General features: G+C 44.8%; 1 protein-coding gene and 1 pseudogene across 4 annotated transcripts in view; one reads left to right on the top strand and one right to left on the bottom strand.

The window, feature by feature from the left end:
• The window catches only part of LOC144709445 (uncharacterized), a 32,751-nt gene extending 12,486 nt beyond the window's left edge, over positions 1 to 20,265 (top strand). Inside the window, exons 9-14 of one of the 4 annotated variants that reach the window (XM_078583000.1) lie at positions 2,915 to 2,981; positions 3,111 to 3,189; positions 3,287 to 3,378; positions 5,268 to 5,411; positions 5,818 to 5,938; positions 10,466 to 10,701. In XM_078583000.1, the coding sequence (XP_078439126.1) occupies positions 2,915 to 2,981; positions 3,111 to 3,189; positions 3,287 to 3,378; positions 5,268 to 5,411; positions 5,818 to 5,938; positions 10,466 to 10,686 (724 nt within the window). In that variant the 3' untranslated portion in view covers positions 10,687 to 10,701. Of the gene's footprint in view, positions 1 to 2,914; positions 2,982 to 3,110; positions 3,190 to 3,286; positions 3,379 to 5,267; positions 5,412 to 5,817; positions 6,038 to 10,465; positions 10,702 to 20,056 lie in introns of those variants that run through there. The other 3 variants (XM_078583006.1, XM_078583014.1, XM_078583021.1) reach the window with 3 other exon arrangements.
• LOC144717098 (small ribosomal subunit protein uS10z/uS10x pseudogene) lies at positions 11,847 to 12,237 on the bottom strand (annotated as a pseudogene).
• Positions 20,266 to 22,393: the final 2,128 nt, after the last annotated feature.

The raw sequence follows: 22,393 nt of genomic DNA on the forward strand, positions 1-22,393 counted from the left end.
ACTTCGAGACCTTCTCTCCTGTGGCGAAGATGGAAACAGTCCGTCTCCTCTTGGCGCTTGCGGCTCGTTCCGACTGGCCGATACGACAGTTCGATGTGAAGAATGCTTTTCTCCACGGTGACTTGACGGAGGAGGTGTACATGCAGCCACCTCCCGGGTATACCCTTGGCCCCCCGGGCACCGTTTGCCGGCTGCGGAAGTTTCTCTATGGACTGAAACAGTCACCGCGGATGTGGTTCGGTCGGTTCTCTTCGGTCATGAAGACCGAGGGCTACACTCAGAGCAATGGGGATGCCTCCCTATTCTTCCGTCACAGTTCCGCGGGTGTCTCCATCTTGGCTGTGTACGTCGACGACATCCTCATCACGGGGTCCGATTCTGCAGAGGCCGGCCGCCTCAGCTCTGCGTTGGCCAAGGAGTTCGAAATCAAGGCCCTCGGGCCTCTTCGCTACTTCCTCGGCCTTGAGGTGGCCTACTCCCCCCGGGGGATCTTTGTGTCACAGCAGAAGTATGCCGTTGACCTACTGGCCTTGACCGGAATGACTGAGTGTGCACCGGTTACTACTCCCATCGACCCTAACGTCAAGTTGGGTAAGGGGGAGGACTCAGCACCGGTGAACGCATATCAGTACCAGCAGGTGGTGGGGAAACTCCTGTACTTGACCCACACCCGCCCCGACATCAGTTTCGCCGTCAACCTCCTCAGTCAGTTCATGCACTCTCCGCGGGAGATCCATCGTCAGGCAGCCAACCGGGTACTTGCGTACCTAAAGGGCTGCCCCGGGAAGGGCTTGTTCTTTCCTCGGAGTATGGAGCGGACCGTGAAGGTGTACACGGATGCGGACTTTGCCGGCTTAGTTGTGGACTGTCGTTCCACCACGGGGTCCTGCACTTTTGTCTTCGGCAGTCGTGTCAGTTGGGAGAGCCGCAAGCAGGATATAGTGCCGCGCGCCAGTGCTGAAGCCGAATACCGGGCACTTGCCGATGGGGCCTCTGAAGGCCAGTGGATATACGGAATTCTCCATGACCTTCGTGTGGAGTATTCCGGCCCCATCCACTTCTACTGCGACAACAAGTCGGCAATCGCCTTGGCAAAGAACCCTGGCCAACAGGGACGGATCAAGCATATGGAACTCCACCGCTACTTCTTCAAGGAGCGCGTGGACGAGGGCATCTTTGACTTGGAATTTGTTCCATCCGCTGATCAAGCTGCTGATGTCCTTACCAAAGGACTATCTCGACCTCTCCTGCAACATGCAGTGTCCAAGCTCGGCATGGATGACATCCATACTTCGCTTGCGGGGGGGTGTTAGTGAGATAGTCACCTTATGGGCTAATGAGCCCTATTCTATAAGCCCATTAGCCCTCTTATCATTCTCTCCCTCCTAGGGTATATGTATACCCAGCCATGTATTCTATTGAGTTATGTCATTATCTTCTTCCTTCCTCTCTTGACATATCCCAATAATTTTGTGGTCAGAGGAGAATCTAGGTCTAAACTTCTTGAAGGGTAGATATGAATCAGAGCTGGATTGGGAAAGGCGTGTTGTTAGAGTTCGAGGGAAGTCTCCTTTTTGGCGTGGCTTGGGAAAAATCTTCCCCCATACTCGGGAATTTTTCGAAGTACTGGACAGATGATAGGACAGCCCATGGCATCCAACAGGTGGTGTTTCCCAAATTCTTCACCCTTGCCAGAATCGCACTTCACAGTCAGAGAATGTTGGGATGGTTCATGGAACCCAATATTGAAAGGGACTTTGTCAGAGTAGAGAGTTCAGGAATGGGTGGGCATGCAACTTCACTCATACATGATAGACCTTTGAGCGAGACATGAGATGGCTGGGAGGGGCATGTCACCTCCTTTTTTGTCAGAGTTACCTACATGGATATTTTATTTTAAAGAAACACTACCTACATGGAGATCAGTAGGGAGTATAACGGGATCCTATACCCCAAAGGTATCTTCAGCATTTTAGCCCCTAATGGGATTTGAATTTTGTGGATAGATAGCTTCCCCTCTCTATGAATATGTGTAGCCATTCCTTTAGGAGGGAACTCAAGAATTAAGGTAATATCTGCCTCTTGGCTCACTATCTCGATCCTCCTATCCCCGTGATTGTCTCACCCGATCTTCAGCCGTATCCCTACCCCTCCTCGTGTTATCTTCTAGTCTCCGGCAATCCCTGTCCCCTCGATTGTCAGCCCTCTGCTCGTCCCTGGTCAATCCATGCCTCCTCTGTTTGACCCTGGGGATCATTCCCTTTCTACTCTCTGGCCCCGGGAACATCTACATTGCATCTCCTCTACTCCCCTACGATACAAACCTACATCAAGGGTCCTATAAATTGGTTACTAATTCATCAAGGGGGGACCAAATTCAGTGCGAATTCCCTGTTGAACTCCACATTCAGACTCTGGCTCTTTGTAAAGATACTGGTTTTGGTTAGCAGGATGTTTTTTTTTGAAAGAATTGGTTAATTTGATGATCTTGTAATATATACGATTCCCTGGCCACGTATGTCAGATGATGCCTTTTATGAAATGCCTTGTGGTGATGGATCATAATGATTTCTGAAAGTTACACATTTAATTATCTTCTAAATACTGCAATTTTTACAAAGCCCTGTATGAGATTTTTCATGTTCCTATTCTCATGTTTTTCCATTCGGAAACTTCTTTGGTGCTTATCTTGGACGCGAAACATTGGCTGTGAACACCATCTTAATTTCTGATGATATTGACACCCAAATACTGCAAGATTTAGAAAGTCATGGATGAGGTCTTTTATGTCTATTTTCCTTTTTTTATTGAAAAATATTCTGATAATTGTATCATGTCCAAATATTATTCAAGTATCGTAATTTTTACAAATTCAAGAATCCTCACTGGAACCATCTGCTTTCTCAACGTTCAGTTCTTTGACAGCTGCCGTGACTTGCTTCATTGGACTACATTATGGCCATGTAATAGTAAACATTAAGGTATGGTACATGTAAATGTGTTTAGATGTTTTCTATCCTGTTCACATTTTAGGGAAATCATTTCATGTCCCCTCGTTGATATGGGTAGACTTCTGGAGACGGATGATAAAGGTTTGCTCTAATGCTTAGGGGCATATGAAGATACTAATTTCTTGGCTCATCAGTTCTATGCTGCTGCTAATACTAGGTTTCTTCTTAAGGATATTAGGTAATGTAAAGATGTTGGTCTTCACATTTCTTGGGTTTACAACTTGTGATAAATTTAATTATTCTTACTTTTTCTTGATCTGTGTTTTCTCCTTCAGGCGTGCCTTTAAGTAAACCTTTGTATACACTTAGTTATCTGTGTGTTTCGGCGGGAGTTGCTGGAATTGTCTTAACAGTGTTATACTACATCGTAAGTTCTAATGCTTTCTCTGCCATAGATTTGCATTTTGAATTCAAAGGAAGTCAATTCTTCAGCATAAATATGAATTTGATGAGTGCATGAAATTTTAATTGTTCTTTTGTATTTGCTTTATCGTTGATGGAAAATGTCTGAATTGTTAAGTAGTGTTTCGAGGTCAGTTTTTTGGTCTGGATTTTTTTGTTTATGTTGAAGAAGATAATATGGATAGAACTTTGTTGCTTAGAAAAGAAGGGATACATGCCCTTATATAGGGCTGAGAGAGAGTATTAGAGATTTATCAATGTGTGATTAAGAGAGGGAACCCTTAGTGGGCTAAGGTCTAGTGGACCTAATAGGCCACACCACCTATTTCCCAACACTCCCCCGCAAGCTGGAGCGTGGATGCTCGTCATCCATGCCCAGATTGTGATGTATTAGTAGGCGGTGTAGAGCGTGGAGCAGGATGGCCGGAAAGATGGCAGAGGACGGCTGGAGGCTGAAGACGGTTGAAAAAGAGAAGATGGCCGAGGCGGTGGGGGCACCAGGAGGCAGCCGGAGGCATCCAAGGCTGCTGAGGCGACTGAGGCTGCCGTAGGCGTAGGAGGCGGCCGAAGGCAGCGGAGGGCAGAGGAGGGAGCCCGAGGGAAATTGAGGCAGCTGAGGCGACCTGAGGCGACCGAGGCAGCCGTAGGTGCTGGAGCCAGCCGAAGGCGGCGGAGGGCAGTGGAGGGAGTACGAGGGCGACCAAGGCAGCCGAGGCGACTGAGGCAGCTGAGGCAAGGCAGCCGGTGGAAACCGAGGTGACGAGGCCGACAGAGGCTGCCGAGGCAGCCGAGGCAGTCGGTTGTGGCCGAAGGTGACCGAGGCCGCCGGAGGCTGCCGAGGTAGCCGGTGATGGCCGAAGACGTCTGGAGACGGCCGGTGACGGCCGGAGGCGGCCGGAGACGGCTGGAGACGGCCGGAGAAGGCCGGAGACGGCCGGTGACAGTCGGAGACGAGCGGTGACGGCCGGAGACGGCCGGTGACGGCCGGTGACGGCCGGAAATGTGCTAGGGTTGTGAGAATGCGAGGGCGGCCGGAGGCTGCGGAGGCGGCCGACAAGGGGGCTGAAGGCGGCCAAGGCGGTTGGAGACCGCCGGAGACCACCGGAGAGGATAGACGAGCTGAAAGAGAACATAGACGGCGACGAAGGCTGGCCAGAAGACGCCAAGAAGAGGGACAAGGACGGCAAGGAGAAGGAGGACACCGAGAACGAGTATGAAGAGAAGGTAGAAGGGACGGATGAGGACGCGAAGGCGAATCCTGACGAGGAAGCCGGCATTGAGACTAGGGTGGAGAGGAGGTGAGGCGACGAGGGGGAGGAGGAGTCCTAACCTGGGAGCACCGTGGGACAGAGATCGCTCGAGGGATGCAGAGCACACGCAGGAGATCGACGGAGATGATTCGCGGACGGAAGATGCAGGGCGGCAGAGGGAAAAAACCTCCGCCGCCCTGGACGCCGATGCGGAAGATGCCCTTGGTCATTGACCTAGGCTCTGATACCATGTTGAAGAAGATAATATGGATAGAACTTTGTTACTTAGATAAGAAGGGATACATGCCCTTATATAGGGCTGAGAGAGAGAGTATTAGAGATTTATCAATGTGGGATTAAGAGAGGGAACCCTTAGTGGGCTAAGGTCTAGTGGACCTAGTAGGCCACACCACCTATTTCCCAACAGTTAAACTATTTTTCAAAGGCTCTATCTTTTCATATTTCTATGATGAGTCGTCCCCTATTCCCTTCACTGTCAAAAATAAAAAGTTCTGGCCATCCTATTCTTATTATCTTATGGATTTACTCATTCCATGCTAGAGTCGGTGGCTAATTATTTTTTCAAAATTCTGAAATAATGTAGGTTGATGTTCAAAAAATGAAGAAGGCAACAATTCTACTAGAGTGGATGGGCCTTAACGCTCTCATCGTGTATGCTTTAGCCGCATGCGAACTCTTTCCTGCAGCCATACAAGGGTTCTACTGGGGCTCCTCTGAGAACAACCTGGTAAACCTCCTTTTCTTCTTTCCCATAAAATAATAATTTTTTATTGTTTCTATATTTTATTTACATTTCCTCCGTCACTTTATTTATCTTATTTTGAACGAGTAATTACCTTTCTTTTTAAATTTATTTTCTTAATTTCATTTATTTTGTGTTTTTATTTAAGTTTATTTTTTAATTTATTAATTTATTTTCCTTTATGTTCCCTTCGTCATCTTCTATAACTTTGTTAGTACAACATTTGAATTCTTAATACTATATTACTGTATTTTTAGTTAATTGGGTGTTAACTACTTTTTTCTACCTCCTACTTTTTTTACTTGCATGCAAAGGAAGTTTTAACAGAAACATAATAAGATGAACTGCCTGATGACACTGTTCTCCTGGGGACAAAAAATGTCGCTTTCAGGTGAACTTGTCTGAGTCATGGTTGCAGGCTGCAGTTCAATCCAAGAAATGGGGAACTCTTGCGTTTGTTATATTAGAGATTATATTTTGGTGCCTTGTTGCTGGCTTCCTCCACAAGAGAGGTATGTACATAAAGCTGTAGCTTGCCTCAGCAATAATCTTTCTGTCTGTGTATTTCTTCCCGATGTCTAATTTGTAAGAAAAGCATCCTTCTTTCTTTCTCTCTCCCATTCTCCCACTCGTCCTCTCCTCTTCCTCATTCTATTTACAGCTCTTAAAGACAGTTTCTTTATCATTCATAGGCTATGAATGGTCCCGAGAATTTGTCAAATGTAATTACATAAAATTGAACTCTATGGACTAACCTGTGTTGAAAGTTGCATTGGTTTATGTGCATGCATGATAAGATTGTGGCTCGGTATCTTGATCGATTCCCACTTGTAACTCGATCCCCAAACTAGAAGTGATATTTCAACGGTAACAAGCGTTCAAGGAGAGATGAGAGAGGGAGAAACAAGAGAGAAGTTCCGTGGGTAGAGAGGAGAAAATGGGAATGGTTGATAGGATGGTGAAGGATCACTAATGTATGGTCGTTGCTCGGCACGGAGATGACATTGGTCCTGCGAGCACGGAGAGGGAGAGTTATGACCAGAACAGAGCAGAAGGATACTAGGTTGACTCACAAGTGATTTCCTGCCCCCTTTCCTCCAGGGAGGGAGGGTTTAAGTAGAGGCTGAAACGGTTTGGGCCTACAGCTCCGGATTGGGCCGCTGCTGGGTGTTCTTCCTGACATATATGCGTTGGCAGATCATATCAATACTGCCACTATTTTGCCTATCTTGTCCTTAAGCTGGAATTCAGGAAATTGGTTACAGAGTGTAGCGGCGAGCTCCTACGAAACGTCAAAGTGGGGAGACCCGCCAATGGGCGAGGACTTGGCAACTGGCCGTGGAGGGACAGAAGGTGGAGATCTTGCTGGTGCTACCTGCCACTGTCTTCGGTGAGGGTGGAAGGGAGCGGTTGTGGCTGGACAGATGTGGGGGCAGCATGATTGAGCTGGGACACATGGAAGACCAGGTGGGTGGGGGTATCCCCCGGAAGAGATAGCTTGTAGGCGACAAAATAAAGTTGGTGGGTGATAGAATAGGGGCTGAAGTAGCAAGGCGGGAGTTTCTCAAATGGGCGCACGGCGAGCGACTACCTGCGATAGGGGTGCAGCTTGAGGTAGATCAGATCTTCCACAAAAAATTTAATTGGGGAGGTGATGCTTGTCGGCATGTGTCTTCATGGTGGCCTTGGCACGGTCAAGATGGTGGCGAAGGAGATCAAGGTGGGTATTGTGGTTGTGGAGCAGCTGGTCCACGTCATCAATCAGGGGTAAGGTGGGACCGATACAGAGGAGGGTAGGTGGGGCGTGCCTATACAATACCTCAAAAGGAGTCATCTTGATGGCTGAACAGTAGGAGATGCTGTAACTTAACTCTGCCCAACGCTTTGGTTGGTTCCATGCAAAGGATGGCACGTAGGATGGGTGACAGCTTGGGGTCCTCGGACAATGCTTAGTGGATGGAGGTAGGTTGTGCTAGTGGGACCATGTGATGGTGTGAAGGGTGAAAGTTTTGGGTGGGGGAATGAGAGACGATGCATCAATGGTCACGTTCACCCACCCTGCCTTGTAATGAATGGTGAAGCTATGACCCCAGAGCTTAGACAACCGTTTGTTGTAGTTGCCTTGGACCTCATGCTGTTCCAATAAGTGCTTAAGGCTCTGCTAGTCATCCTGGATGATGAAGGGCTGGAAGAGCAGGTCGTGGCGCCACTTGTGAACAGCGAGGACAATGGCCATCAATTCCTGCTCTTAGGGTTGAGGCGCGTGAGCCCTCAGATGTAAGGTTTTGCTGAAATACACATCCCATGAGCACAACCCTGATGCCCGCACCTGAAGCATATGTCTCTGGAACAAACTCATGAGAGAAGTCGGGAAGGGTGAGTACCAGATCTGTACAATGGGTGTGTTTCAGATGCTCAAATGCCAATTGAGCCTCATTGGACCATGCAAACATGCTTTTTTTGAGGAGATGTGTGAGGGGCCAAGCCTCATTGGAGGCATAACCAGCCACGAACTGCCGATAGTAGCTTGCCAGACTGAGAAACCCCTCGAGGTGTAAGAGGGTGAGGGGCCTCAGCCACTCTTGGATGGTGCACACCTTGTCGGCATTTGTGGCAACTCCCGCGGACAACACACACTGGCCAAGGTATTTGACATCAATCTTGAGATTCGAAAATACTTGGGATTGATTTCTAATCCCACTATGGTGATAATCTTGCAATGTCGATCAATTGAATCGTGATAACCCTCCCGTTCACAGTTCCGAGAGGATTTACAGATGGATAGAAAAGACACAAGAAGAATGAAAGAAGAATACGTGGAGACCTCCTCACAGCTCCACTCTGGATGGCAGGCCCGATCCTGCTTCCCCAGCCCTCTGCCTGCTCCGGCAATTGAGTTCTTGAAAAATGACCTGTTCCTGCTTATTTCCTGTTATCTTTTATTTATGCCAGATCTGGCACGTGCGTGGTCCACGTAGGTCTTCTCACACGTGCCTCCTCTTCTTCCTTTGATAATGGTTGGAGAAGAAGTGTTGCGTATCAGTATTCCAACATGGAAGGAGGAAGAAACACTTTTTGATGTTGACCTAGAGGGAGTGGGCCTCTTGGAGGTGCTCCACTTGATCGTCTTAGGTGCAGTTGTAGATCAAAATACCATAAAAAAATGCCAACACAAACCTCCGTAGCAGAGGTTGGAGACGAGGTTCATTAAGGGTTGGAAGGTCGGCTGTTCTTTGGATAGCCCAAACAGCATGAGGAGATACTCAATAGTGGCCCACGTAAGTACAGAACGGCATCTTATCGATGTCGCACTATGCATACGAATCTGGTGGTATCCAGATCTGAGGTCAACCTTGGAAAAGTACGCCATGCCATGCAATTCCTCAAGAAGTTAGTTGACCATTTGGATCGGGAATCTGTTGGGGACCATAATCTTGTTGAAGGCACAGTAGTAGACGCAGAATCACCAATTGTTGTCTTTCTTGTGGACCAAGAGAGCCGGGCTCGAGTAGGAACTGTGCGAAGGTTGAATAATACCTGCATCGAGTTGCTACCGAACCAACCTCTCCAGCTCATCCTTCTATAGATATGAGTAGCAGTAGTGGCATGAGTTGGCAGGACCCACACGTGGGAAAATAGTGATTTGGTGGTTGAGGGCGTGTCCTAAAGGGAGTCCCGTTAGGTGGTGAATAACCCGAGGGAACCAGTGTCCCATGAGTGCTTGCACTTTGGCCATTGTAAGGGAGGGTAGGGAAGTGCTTGATGATGCGGTGTTCATGATGTGCAAAGTGCCTGGGGCCCTGTTCGACTGGTGTCGTGTAGTGCATGTGAGGCAAGTATCATGGTTATGCGCCAAGGTATGCCACATCCTCTTCACCTAGAATTTTAGGAAGAAAAGATCTTAGTGTGCCTGCGTCCAGCCAAGGGTGCTTAGCCATGGATACCCTAGGATGACATCCATGCTAAGGTTGGGAACCGGCAGGAGAGTGACCACAGCCATATACTCATGGAGGCCCACTAGAATGGCGGCAACTTGCTCATCGCCACTTGGGTGAGTGTGCTAATGCCATAGTGGATGCTAATGCCATGGTGGATCAGATATGGGGATGCACGGCTGAAGGGAAGCTCTAGCACTAGCGAGATGGCGACAGATGAAGTTCGCCATGGCGCTCATGTCAATGAGCGCCTTTATGTCCTGTTGGAGGATGTCTCCTTGGGTTTGGAGAGCATGGGGCGAAGTGTGACCCATGGCGGCCATCGACTCCAGTTGTACTGCGATGAGTTGAGCGGCCTCTACCCCTTTGTCGTCATCTTATGCTGAGTGCGCATTATCGACTGGTTTGGTGCCGGTCTCATCTGGCTGATTAGTGACGATGTTGATGTGGAGTTCTAATACAAACCTTGATCTAGGCTCGTATTGGAAGGAGTGGAGGATGAGACGAGGCAGAAATTCCTGGGGTAGAGAGGAGAAACGGGAAGGGTAGGAGAGGAGGCCGAGCAGGGAAGGTAGGGATCGGCCGAGGGATGAGCTGCCTGGAGATGTGGTGAGGAAGAGACGATCGCGAGGGGCGGGGATCGTGGAGAGAGACGGAGAGTGGAGATAGAGGAGACGAGAGGGAAGGGGGAACACCAAAGAGCAATTTAGAACCAAACTTCTAGTCTGCCCTCTCCAGAAGGAGGGCTGTGCTATTTGAAGGAATCACAAAAAGGGAAATATGACAAAAGTGCCCTCGACGGGCCTGGGAAACCTATCAATGATGCACTGAAAGCAAAGACCTTGTGATGGCAACAAAGTAACTCATCCTTTGTGAGGTTGAGGCAGCGCATCAGCAGAGGCTGATCCTGCCTGGCACCTGCAGCTTATGCCAGGAGTGGCAGGGCCCACGGAGATGATCCCTTGAGGGAACAGAACGGTTACCCTGCTCGACGGTCCCCTTGTTCTTAAAGCTTAGCAAGAATCGACTCTACCTCAGATGCACGCTCAATTAATTCATTAGTGGTCCTTGGACGGAGATGATTTACTTCGGCATGCAGCGCAGGTTGGAGGGTGGCATGTAGAGCATGCATTGCGGTGTCGTCGGCGAGAGGGGTAGGTGTCAGCAGACATTCTTACCAAGGGATTACCTGGAAGTGCATTTCAAAGGCTAACGAGCAAGCTGGGCATGAAGAATATATATCTCCCAGCTTGAGAGGGGGTGTCAGCAGACATCCACCTTTCTCTTTTCTTTATGTCCTTAAAGCCATGTATTTCTGTTATTAGATATCTACCCTTATAATTTGGATCCCTCATATCCGGTACACGAGACCGCATAAGTGTAAAAACCAGTATAAGTACTGGGTTATGATGTAAAACCTTGTGACTTAATAACGTTGGTTGAATCTGGTATTTCCTCTGGCGGCCAGGGTTTGGACAAGTGGAGAAGAAGCTTCTCCATTGCTTCTCTCCAAGATCAGCCGAAAGCTGACAGTAGGTAGTCCATGAGCTCCATAAAGGAGATGGCCAAGTCATCCATGGACTCGGTCTACTGCAGTTGTATGAGGCGACGATGGACCTCTTGAGGTTGGAGACCAAAACATCGAATGAGTTGTCTTTTGATTCCACCAAGTCGTGGAATCCCGCACGGTCTACATAGGAGAACCAAGCTGACGTCTTCCTGCCCAAATAAGAGGACGAAATGCGCAGGCGTCTCACATCGTGGGTATAGTTCCGGATCGTCCCGGACGTGGACAATGGATGAGACGGGACAAATTTTGTCCCGTCCGACGTCCGGATTCAGTACCGGAAAAATCTGTCCGGTCCCTCGTCCGGGACAAAAAAAAACCCTCGTCCCTCGTCCCGTCCCTCGCCCTGCCGCTGCCCTGGCGCAGGGCGAGCTGCGCCGTGGGGAGGTCTTCGCGCTTGGCGTAGGCATCGACGAGGGAGCTTCGGACAAAGAGGCTGCCGCCATGGCGGGCGGAGGAGGGAACTGTGGAGCTGAAGAACAACGGCGGGGGAGGAGGCGGTGGCAGAGGCGAGCTGTGGGAAAGGAGAATCGATTGGGCAGAACATCGGCGGATTGCATGTCGAGGAAGAGGCGGAGGGCGGCAGCGGGGTTGCCTTTGAGGGCGACCCCAGCCACCATTAAATTCCAGGGTCGCGACGAGAAGGTAGCTGATGGGGGGCAGCCTGCAGGGCAGCCTTCACTGGAGAACGTCGGCCATCACGGTGGAGTGCCGCTGCTGGACGGAAGAAGAATGCCAGCCGGCTTTTTTTTTGCACCTTTAGAACGAGATTTTCAATCTTCAAGTGTTAAAAAAAATATGCCCTGAAGTAGTCAGAGAATAGATATTACAAGAAATAAAATAACTTGAAGAAAATTACGGAAGTCTAACACATTAATTTCTGGAAAAAACAGCTCGCTGCCTAGTCGAAGACCTTCATCAAACCTCTGCGATGGTGACCTCCACTTCGACACCAGGCTCGATGGTGACGGAGGTGATCTGCTTCACCACTTGGGGGGTGCTCATGAGGCCGATCACCCGCTTTTGCATGCGAAGCTCGAATCGGTCCCACGTGTTAGTTCCTTCACCGCAGGGGGACTTCCGAGGGTGGTGTGGAGAACTTTAGTGGGCATCCTCACCAGTTCCTTCAGACTGAGTTTCTTATCCTTTCCACCCTTCACAAGATCGGCGCAAACCTTCTCCAGATTCTTTACGTTCTTGGAAGAAAGGGTGATCCTGATACCGTGGGTTTGTTCAAGCACCTGTTCTTCAAGACCCTGCTTGGCAGGCTTCATCGCCGCGTATGCCATTCTCTTCCGATTCTCGAATTAGGGCGTTGCCCAGAAGGCCAGCGGGCTTTAATTTTAATATATTATTATATATATCTTTCTAAGTTTTTTAGGGAAATACGGAGGAGTAAGAATGCGAAATCCATAGCGAGGCCACGTGGCTACATCTCAACCATCGGATGTGAATCCGACGGTTTTTCGTCCAGATTCATCCGTCCATCGTCCAAGACCTCCTGACGGATAGTTTTTTCGTCCCACGGGACGAAAACCGTCCCGTCCGGTGGTTTACGGGACAAATTTTCGTCCATAATTTCGTCCATATCCTTGGACAGGACGGTTTTTTCGTCCCAGGACGAGAAATTGTACTGTCCGCATCCCTGAACTATTGTGGGGGGGCACAGAAGTACTGCGCGACACGCTCCAACCAGCAATCGGGCTCTCTTCAGAGATAATGGTTGGCTCGGCCGTGCAGTGACGGATGTAACCTTGATCGTGGTGGGTGTCTAGCCGGTGTGACGGCCCCGTTGGAAGGCCTGAGGGGGGGGGGTGGCCACAGAGAGTCGTATGGACCTTCAAATTTGTGTTCTGCCATGCCCGACTGAATTCCAACCTCAATATCATGATGGGGAAGGACAGCTAGGCTCGATGAGGAGCAGCATGGGACGCAATCCTGCATTGCAGATGCAATTGATGTGGTCTACGTGGATGACAGCCAGAGGGCGTGCAGAATCTAACATGTAGTGCCTTGTGTCGGGGTGGCTTGACCCGCCTTGGGATGGATCAGGGTCGATCCACCGTGGGTAGGGCCCTAATTTAGGTGGGCCGTTATCCCTTGATGGGGGAAGAGGTACAGGCCCGTCCCGGCGCTAGTGGGGCACGTCCCATGGTGGATTGGGCCCGAGGCGGGATGGGCAGCCCTCTCTAGGCAAGTGGAGGGGGTCCAGCCCAATCACCATGGGCTAGGGGTTGGCAGCCCGCTTTTCCCTCATCGGCGACCCATTTAGGTTTGCTGGTATGGTATTATCTTGTCTTGCTGGTTTGGGCGTACCCGTCGGGACCGTGCTGGCAGCAGTAACGATAGACGAATGCCCAACCGCGAAGCGACAATGGCCTGGTGGTGGGGAGGCGGCGGCAGAAGTCCCATCTCGTCTTCATCAGTATATTGTGATGAAGCAATGAGTCTGTAGCAATGAGTTCCGTGATGGCATGAGTATATTGTGGGGTACTTGCTCCCTTAGGCGTGGCACCTCCATGGTGGCTTGCCGCTATTGGTGTGCGAGCATCAGGAGTTGCACCTGGTTGGTGTTGGGTTATGGTGTCATGGAACAATGATTTTTCAATGTAATGGAAGATGAAATCAATTCATAATAGATTTATGAAACGAATACATTATATGTCCCTTGTGGAGAACTTGTTCCACACTTGACTTGATCACTTTGAGATTGTTCTAAAGTCATTTCCATGCCCGGCCTCTAGAAGTATCCTCGTGATCACGTTGCTATTGGATCTCCACTTCTTCTCCAACCCTTCTTGAAAAATCTTGAAGACTTTCTCACCATGAAAACTATCCTATTTGGACCACCTCAACCCTAGGTGTCAAATATAATGAACACCAAAAACAGATTCTTTCTCACTTAGGTCACACCCACGCACTAATATATATGGGATGCTAATATGGACCGTATAATAGTGGGCCTATCATAACATGACTTCAGTTACTTAAAGGAAAAATACAAATAAAGAAAGTATGAAAAACACGAATGGGAAAATTCTTAGTATAGGAGTCTGCAGCTAACGCTCCCCCTTCAAGCTGGTAGATAGGTGCTTCTAATTCCCAGCTTGGGCATGTACTACTGAAAGGAGCTCCCTGGAAATCCTTTGGTGAGAAGATCAACTACATGTTGAGAGTAGACAAGTACTGCAGTGGAATACTTTTCTGATCAATCTTCTCTCCTATGAAATGCATGTTAATTTTTGATGTGCTTTGTTCGATCGTGTTGTACTGGATTTTGGGCTATGTCAATGGCCGACTTTCTGCCATAGTATAAAATGATTGGTTGCTTTATTTGTAATCAAATATCATCTAAGATAATTTTCAGCCATATTTATTCAAAAATACCTTTTTACAATGCTCTGTACTCAGCCTCAGCACTTGATAATGCAACAACCGACTATTTCTTACTCCACATGATTGAATTTCCCCCAAGGAAGAGCAATACCCAATGGTTGATCTATAATCAATCAGTGATCCACCATAATCTGAGTCTGTATAGATTTCTAGGTTGATTCCAACACTTTTCTTGAAAATTAACCATGTGATGTACCCTTTAAGTATGATAATACTCTATTTGCTGCCTGCCAATGAGGTTATCGGGGACTAAGCATAAACTTCCTCAGAAGTCCAACGTCTGGCCTTGTATGATTCAAGTAGATATCTTTTACAATAAATCTCTTGTACATCTCCTTTTTTGGAGATGAATCTTCACAAAGGCCTAACTTCAGATTGGATTCAAGTGGAGTTGCAGATAGTATACAATCACTCATTCTAGTCTCTTCCAACAAGTCAAGAATATACTTTGGCTGACAAATGAAAATGGCATCCTTTGAGTATGCAACCTCAATACCCAAAAAATATCTTAACTGTCCTAGAGATAACTTCAAATAGTTTAGCTAGCCGATTGCCCAAATATTTTGTTACATTTCATCATCACCTATGATGATCATGTCATCCACATAAACGCAGAGAATTGAGACATGTTCTGTTGGGGACTGCTTCACAAATGGAGTATGATAACTATTTCCTTGCGTGTACCCCATACTCTTCAGTGACTGAGAAAACTTTCCAAACCGTCCCCCAGGGGCTGCTTGGGCCCGTATAAGGTCTTTTTTAATTTTTAAACTTTAGATTCAGGCACTTGAGAATAATAACCTGAAGGGAGCTGCATATAAATTTCTTCTTCCAAATCCCAATGTAGGAATGCATTTTGAACATCATATTGATGCTATTTTCACCCAACGCGATGCACAATATTCAACTTTGCCATTGATGCATAGGTTTCTTCATCATCAATTCCATAGCATTGTGTATACTCTTTGGTCACCAGCTTGGCTTTATACCTTTATACTGTCCCATCAGCTCTATACTTTACTGTATATACCCATCGACACCCAATTGGATGCTTTGCCTGGGGAAGAGCAACAATCTCCCAGGTTCCACTTGTCATCAGAGAATGCTTCATTCACTGATTTAGGAATATCAATAGACGTTATCCTGGTCAGAAATGTTTGAAATTCTGAGGGTAAATGCTCATATGTTACAAAGTGAGAGAGAGGATACTTTGGTATTTGGGTACGTGCTCCTTTTTCCTTAGTGTGATAGGCCATTCAGAATCATCACTCTGATTCGGTCTTTCAACATGAGACATCCTTTTCAGGTTCATCTCTTCTAACTTCTTCTGTTATTGACTCGTCTTCAGCTGCTACCTCAATTGTTTTTTCCGATGATTTTTATCATCAACTAATATCTCATCCTGTCCCCATCATCCAATTAGTGCAGATTTTCCAACACCACTTCAACATTTGCAGGTATAGGTTGACCATGTGCACTTTCATCTTCAAATATACTCTCCCTAGTAGATAATTGGACTCGGTCTTCTATCTCATCTTTTAGGAACTTTTCTTTTTCATGAAACATCACGTTGGCAGATGTGAATATTTTCTTGACTTGGGATCATAGCACTTGTATCCCTTTTTCCCTTGTGAGTAGCCCACAAACACATTTAATATCTCATGGACTGAGTTTATCCACAGTTCTTTGCATGTGAACAAATGCCGTATACCCGAAAATTCTAAGCTTTAGCTGAGTTTGATTAATCAGGGGAACTAATTTTGAGATGATGTCCACTAGGCTTTCATAATTCAATATTTTTGACGACTTTCATTTGATTAAGTGAACTGCGGTAAGCATCGCTTCTCCCCATAAATACTTGCACATGCTTTTGATGATGGAGAAGTGTCTTGGTTGTATTAACCGCATGTCCTATCTTCCTTTCTGCAACTCCATTTTGCTACGGAGTATTGACACACAATGACTATTGCATAATTCAATTCACTAGAAAATACATGATCAACTTCTCATTAAAAAAATCATTTGCATTGTCAGACCGGAACCTTTTCACAAACATATTGAATTGGTTCTTGACCATGGCACACAAATCACGTACCAGGCTCGTCACCTCGGACCTATGTTTAAGTAAATGTACCCATGTCAACCTAGTGCAATCATCAAACAAAATGAGAAACCACCTTTCACTAGTGAGTAAAGTTGTAGGTGCTGGTCCCCATACATCTCCACAGACAAGTGAGAATGGAAGTTTACTTCTCTCCCCAATCCCACTATAAGAAGCTCTCTTATGTTTTGCTCATTGATATGATTTACAAGTTAACACTAAAATATCAAGGTTCTTCCCGAAAGAAGGAAACATTTATTTCATCAAAAATGTAAAATTTTCAATTCTTCTATTTGCTTGTCATTGCTTTCCATCGAGCTTGAGCATCTACCGTCATTCTTGCCTTTACTTCATCTGATACATAAATTAGGCCATTATTCTCCTTAAAGAGTGAAATATTCAAGTTTCTTGCATTGTCATTTGCAAAACAACGAACACCATCAATGGTTAGTGAGCATTTGACGTCTTGAACTAGATGCTGAAGAGATACTAACTGAGGCTTGAGATTAGGCACATGTAAAACATTGTCAAGTACTCCCAATGTTTCTATATTTACATCATCAATGCCAGGTGGAGGCAAGACTTCACCCCTAGTAGTGAAAATCCTTCTACCCCCTTCATACAGAGTATAAGAGCGTAACTTTGATTGATATAATGTCATATGATCAGTAGCTCTAGAGTACAAATTCCAATCCAAATAGAGGTGGTCATCAGTATATAATTGTTTACCAGGCGTGCAATTGGATTTGGCCATAGACGTAGAACTCACTAAAGCTTTCAACTTCTCTTGTTCTTCTCGAAGAGTATTAACTTTGTCCTTGTCTCGCTTGAACTCAACACTAATACCACTGGGTTCACATATCTCCCTTTCGTCTTGATGGGCTTCCTGAATGGACACAGAGTGAGCCTGAGTCCTTAGAGGCCGTCCATGTAATTCATACCAACTCTTCTCTTGCAACAATGACACACTATATTGTTTCGATAGCCTTTTCCTCCTCGTTCTTTGCAAGTTAAATCATAGTTTTCTTGAGTGTTGGTTTGGCTGGCACCACTCAATCCTTACCTAGCCAAATTGTTATATTCCTATCGATTTACCATCAATTCAGCTCCATTATCCTCCTTATATCCTCATGAGATTAGTTGTAGGTGACTGCTCTGTACAACCGTTGACTAAAAAATATTGCAAAGTTGTAGGCGACGGCACCTTAGATGCTCCTGCGATGTTGGGCTTAGCATTGTAACAGAAAGCAATAAGCTGAGAAGGAGAGTGGATTATTTGTACAACCAAATCAGGGAAGTTAAGGGACCAGTCAAATCTTCCTCTCACAGGAAACTTGATATTGCCTATTATAAGTTTGTCAAAAGGAACCTTTTCTTTTTAAAAAAATACTAAAACCAATTGATCAATTCTAGTATTACTAGGTAAGAATACGAGGCCCAAGTTAGCTGTGCCTCTAAGGCAGTAGCACACCTAGTGTATTCCAAGTGATGCAGAACGAGGGGGGGGGATCAAGCGATCATTCTGATGTCAATTAGCCAGGTGAATGCACTAGAATGCAAATGCAAAATGTATCTGTAAAATAATCAGTTAGAAGTATAACTTGGTGCTGGAGTACCTCAACGACTAATAAGTTGCGGTAAGAAGGTCCTGGGTGTGCCACTAGGCTCCCAATGACCCAAACTTTGGGTTGAAGACCGACGGTGTGAGCACTTCTACTGTTGCTAGTGCGCACACCCATGACGGGTGCAACCAAGGACGTATGTATAGAAATTCTATCCCTCAGGATGATATTCCTATCTCTATCCAAACCTCAATGGTAGAGATGCGCTCAGAAGGCACTGAAGGAAATAATGAATGCGTAAATAGGGTGAGGTGCGGGCGTACCTGGATAGAAGTGGCTCGGTCGTCTGTGACAATAACAACAGGAGTCAATGTGGGGCCTGTTGATGTGGGGATGGTGGGCAGAGCTGCATGCATGATTGTGGCATGGTCGGTGTGTGGCACCAAAGGGGGCGAAGTTGTCAGTGGCGACGCATGTGGCACGCGAGGCTTGCAAGTAAATGGGCGACGATAACATGGCTGGCAGGGTGGCGTGGGGGGCAGGTAGGTGTTGAAGTGCAGACACAGTGCGGGCACGCAGACGGCAAGCGTGACAGCGAGGGGGGCGCAGCGCGTGTGGGCGGCGACGGAGACCGTAGTGGCGGCAATGACAAAATGGTGGGGGCGACTGCGGGGGTAGCGGCAGCGGCGGCGGATATTTATACTTAATGTTCATGGACTTATAATATTTATACTTAACGCGAACTTTTCATTAAACCCCTAAACTTAAAGTATATTTTACCGCACCTGAAATATCATTTGCATAAAATATTCTTCCTAATAACTCTGATGTATTTCATATTAGCCAAACATATAAATTAACCATATCAACGTGTAGGTGAAATAATGAGGTAGCTATTTTCCGTAATTGATTGGATGATTTGCGTTCCATAAAGTGCGAAGATACAACTCATACTATAGAATATACACAAAGCTTAATTGATCTCTTATGGAACCTTATTGTCATAAATTATTATTAGATATAGACCTTGATTCCACTTCATGATCTTTAGATGTCTTAAGGTACGGTCAACTACTAGAATCCATTCAATCTTGCCCATTAGTACTAGTGCATTTGAAAATCATCAGTGATCTCCCGTCTCATATTCCACAACCTTAGCTGAGAATTTCATCGCATCATCTTCCTTGAGCTATATCCTCTTCTTCTAAGGGTGGGAAACCCCTTGTTGACTACTCAATCATATTCATGCACTTGTTTCTCTTTCATAACAAAATTAGTGTTCAGGTATTTGTTAGTCTTAAGTCAACACAAAATTGTCCATCCACAAGATGTCTTTTGTGTCTCTTTTCTTAGGATCACATTCACAACTGTGTCAATGAGTCAATGAAACTAAGGTCTTGTCATCTACAGGAGTCCCAAATTACAAATCAATTTCCAATTTCCATTCCTCTACCTACATTACCTCAAGATAGTTATTGGGAATTGACTTAGAGATGTTGGCGAAGGCAAAGGCCCCAATACAAGGTTGGAGGTGAGCATATGAAATAAATCAAGAGATAGGATATTGGTTGCATGACCATTTGTCTTTGAGGATGGAAAGGGGAAGATGGGTGGTAGAGGAATGTTGATAACATGAAAATTCCAATCAAAATATTACTCATCTTATATGGAAATGTGCATCAAAATCGCAAATTTCTATGTTATCATGATCTAAATTGATATTATAATATTTTGGTATTATTTATCAAGGTTTTTACGTATATTATAGATTTTATGACTTTATATTAAATTAAAAATCACCTTTCTTGATTTTTATATTTTTCCATATTTTTAAAGAATGTTTTTGAAACTCATTCATTAAGTAACTAAAATGAAAGCTGAAAAATATATTTACACTTATCAAATGCATTTGGTACATATTTTTGTGGGTTTAAATCTCACGTGCCACTTGCAAGTGTATTTTTGGCCAGCTTTTGCCAATGATTGAAAAATATAATTATGGCATTGAGATTTCTGATGCCATAAATTTCTATAATTTTTTCGCTTTTAATATTCCATGTCACATGCAGCATACTTTTTTTTAATTGAAGGCAATGATGGTAGGCTGGCAGGGACACACAAAAAATGAAGCTCCTCTTTGCGATAATGTGGCATGGAGCCACTATAATGTAATGACTTGAAGTTCGAAATTCAAAATTGGTTTTATTATGTGATTACCTATGTGGCAAGCTCTAAGTGAAAAAACAAGGTCTCCTTTTAGCACTAAAATAAATGCCAAAAAGACGCTTGAATTTATTTTAAATATGTGATATATTTTTTCTTCATTTTAACACCCAGGACTGCTGGTACCACATCATTCTCTGGTTGGAAGAAGAAAAACATTATAGAAAAATCTGATTTTTCTGCGTGGTGGAGAAATAGTGTTGATCCAACATCTCACATTGATCAAAGTCCAATAATGCTATCTGGATATCTAACCATTTGATAAAACCTAAAATTTGAGGGCTCTCTCATATTTTGACAACCTGGCCATGCATGCTAGGTTATAAAAACACTGAGGAATTTCACCCCCAACGAAATTGGCCAGAAAGGATACAACTGCTGCTTTTGAAGTCAAAATTGCTTAATATTTGGATTCAGTCTATTCTTTATTTTTCTTGATTCCTCACTTCCTCACTTTATTGATGCCCTAAGAGGATTTTTGAGAGTTCAAAGCACTTATTTGCATTGGAAATCAATATTCAAAGAATAAAAATTATCACCCATTTCTCATCTCAATTACCATCTTACATTGATAGGCCTATGCGAGACGACCCTAAAACTCCACTTTCCCTCAATTTATCACTACTCATTCTTTCTAGATCATTCTCTCCATTGAATATTGATTTTGAATTTTGTTAATATATAATTCAACTGCATACCTACCCCACCTCTTCCTTCTGTATGAAAGGAATTCATTGATCTTAATCTTGGACTCAAATTTCTGTCTTCACTTTTCAAATCTTGAAGAAATATTGTAAAAAGGTTGACTATAATTTTATTCAGTTACGAAATCTGAATTTTATCAGAAGTTTTGGTGATAAATTTTAGTCTGGAATTTTTCATCACCAAAAAGTAAAATCCACAAATCTTAGGATAACATAAATATCCTTTTGAAATTCATATGCCTAATTTCTTCTATCGTTTGTTTGATATATTTAATCAAAATAAAAATTAAACAAGTATTCTTCTATCTTATCCATATTTCTTTATTTTGATTAGGGGAGATTTAGTAAGCACATTGCATAAAATTGAACACCAACAACACGATTAAGCTCACATTTAATCACATCAATGTCAGGAATAATTATTACAAGTGTCAATAAACTAGGTGCCAAACATGAATTGGGGTTGTGATATCACGGGGAGTGAGTGCTCAAACTGTGGGTTAATAGAAGAACAAAGAATTATCGTGGTGATACAAATTGAGATGGATGTCAACAGAATGTACGAGGTGTCCTCAGTAGAAGTAACACCACTAGACACGATATATTTCCTTGGATACTAAGGATAAGCTCAATAACATTTTTGAGTTCAAGATTAGTCAACATAAATGCCTCTCAGGGCCTCTGAAAAAGTGTTTTGACAAAGTGGGGTGGTACTATTGAGCAAAGGCTACATACCCAAGGAAATATGGAAGCAAGTTTATATATCGATATTGGCACAAAGGTGCCGAAGAGGAAGCCCCCCAAGCTCAAAAACCCATCTTTTTGTGAGGTGTGAGAGCAGAAGCCTTTCTGATGAAAAAAATAGAGGACTATAAAAGCATCGCATTGATTTTCGAGGATATGTACAATAAAAGAAGACAATAGAGTAACAATGGTCAAGGAGAGAGGTGGTTTAATAATGACCCTACATATCACAATGAATCAAGTCCCAAGGGGAATTTCTAGAAACAAAGCCAAATTGTTTACACGTAGCATAATTACACATACTCATTTAACACAAGGTAAAGATGAAAGGGGAAAAATTGGTCCAAAGTAGAGATTTTTGTTACTTAGGAAGTTCTGATGACCAAGCCAGTAATACCAAATTACAAAATAATCAAATCTAGATGATGCAAATGGAATTTTGGTAGGCAAAGGACCCCAGATAAGCTCATAGAGAGCTATGTCACTTTCATACCGAAAAAATCCTCTTACATGTCCTGATGTGCAAAAAAATAAAATAGAAATAAAAAAGTTAACTGAACAATGCCATGTTTAAGTGACGACAATTGAAACATGGAACTCAGATCATTACACATCATTTAAATGTAATGTGGAAATGAGAGTGATGAACCCAAAATGAGTCCTGAAAATATACTCATATGATCTTAAATTTTATATGAAATCTCATTTCATGAATTATTTGGGCCATTTTTTTAA

The sequence above is a fragment of the Wolffia australiana genome, chromosome 1 (genome assembly GCF_029677425.1).
Source record: "Wolffia australiana isolate 7733 chromosome 1, ASM2967742v1".
Lineage (NCBI taxonomy): Eukaryota > Viridiplantae > Streptophyta > Magnoliopsida > Alismatales > Araceae > Wolffia > Wolffia australiana.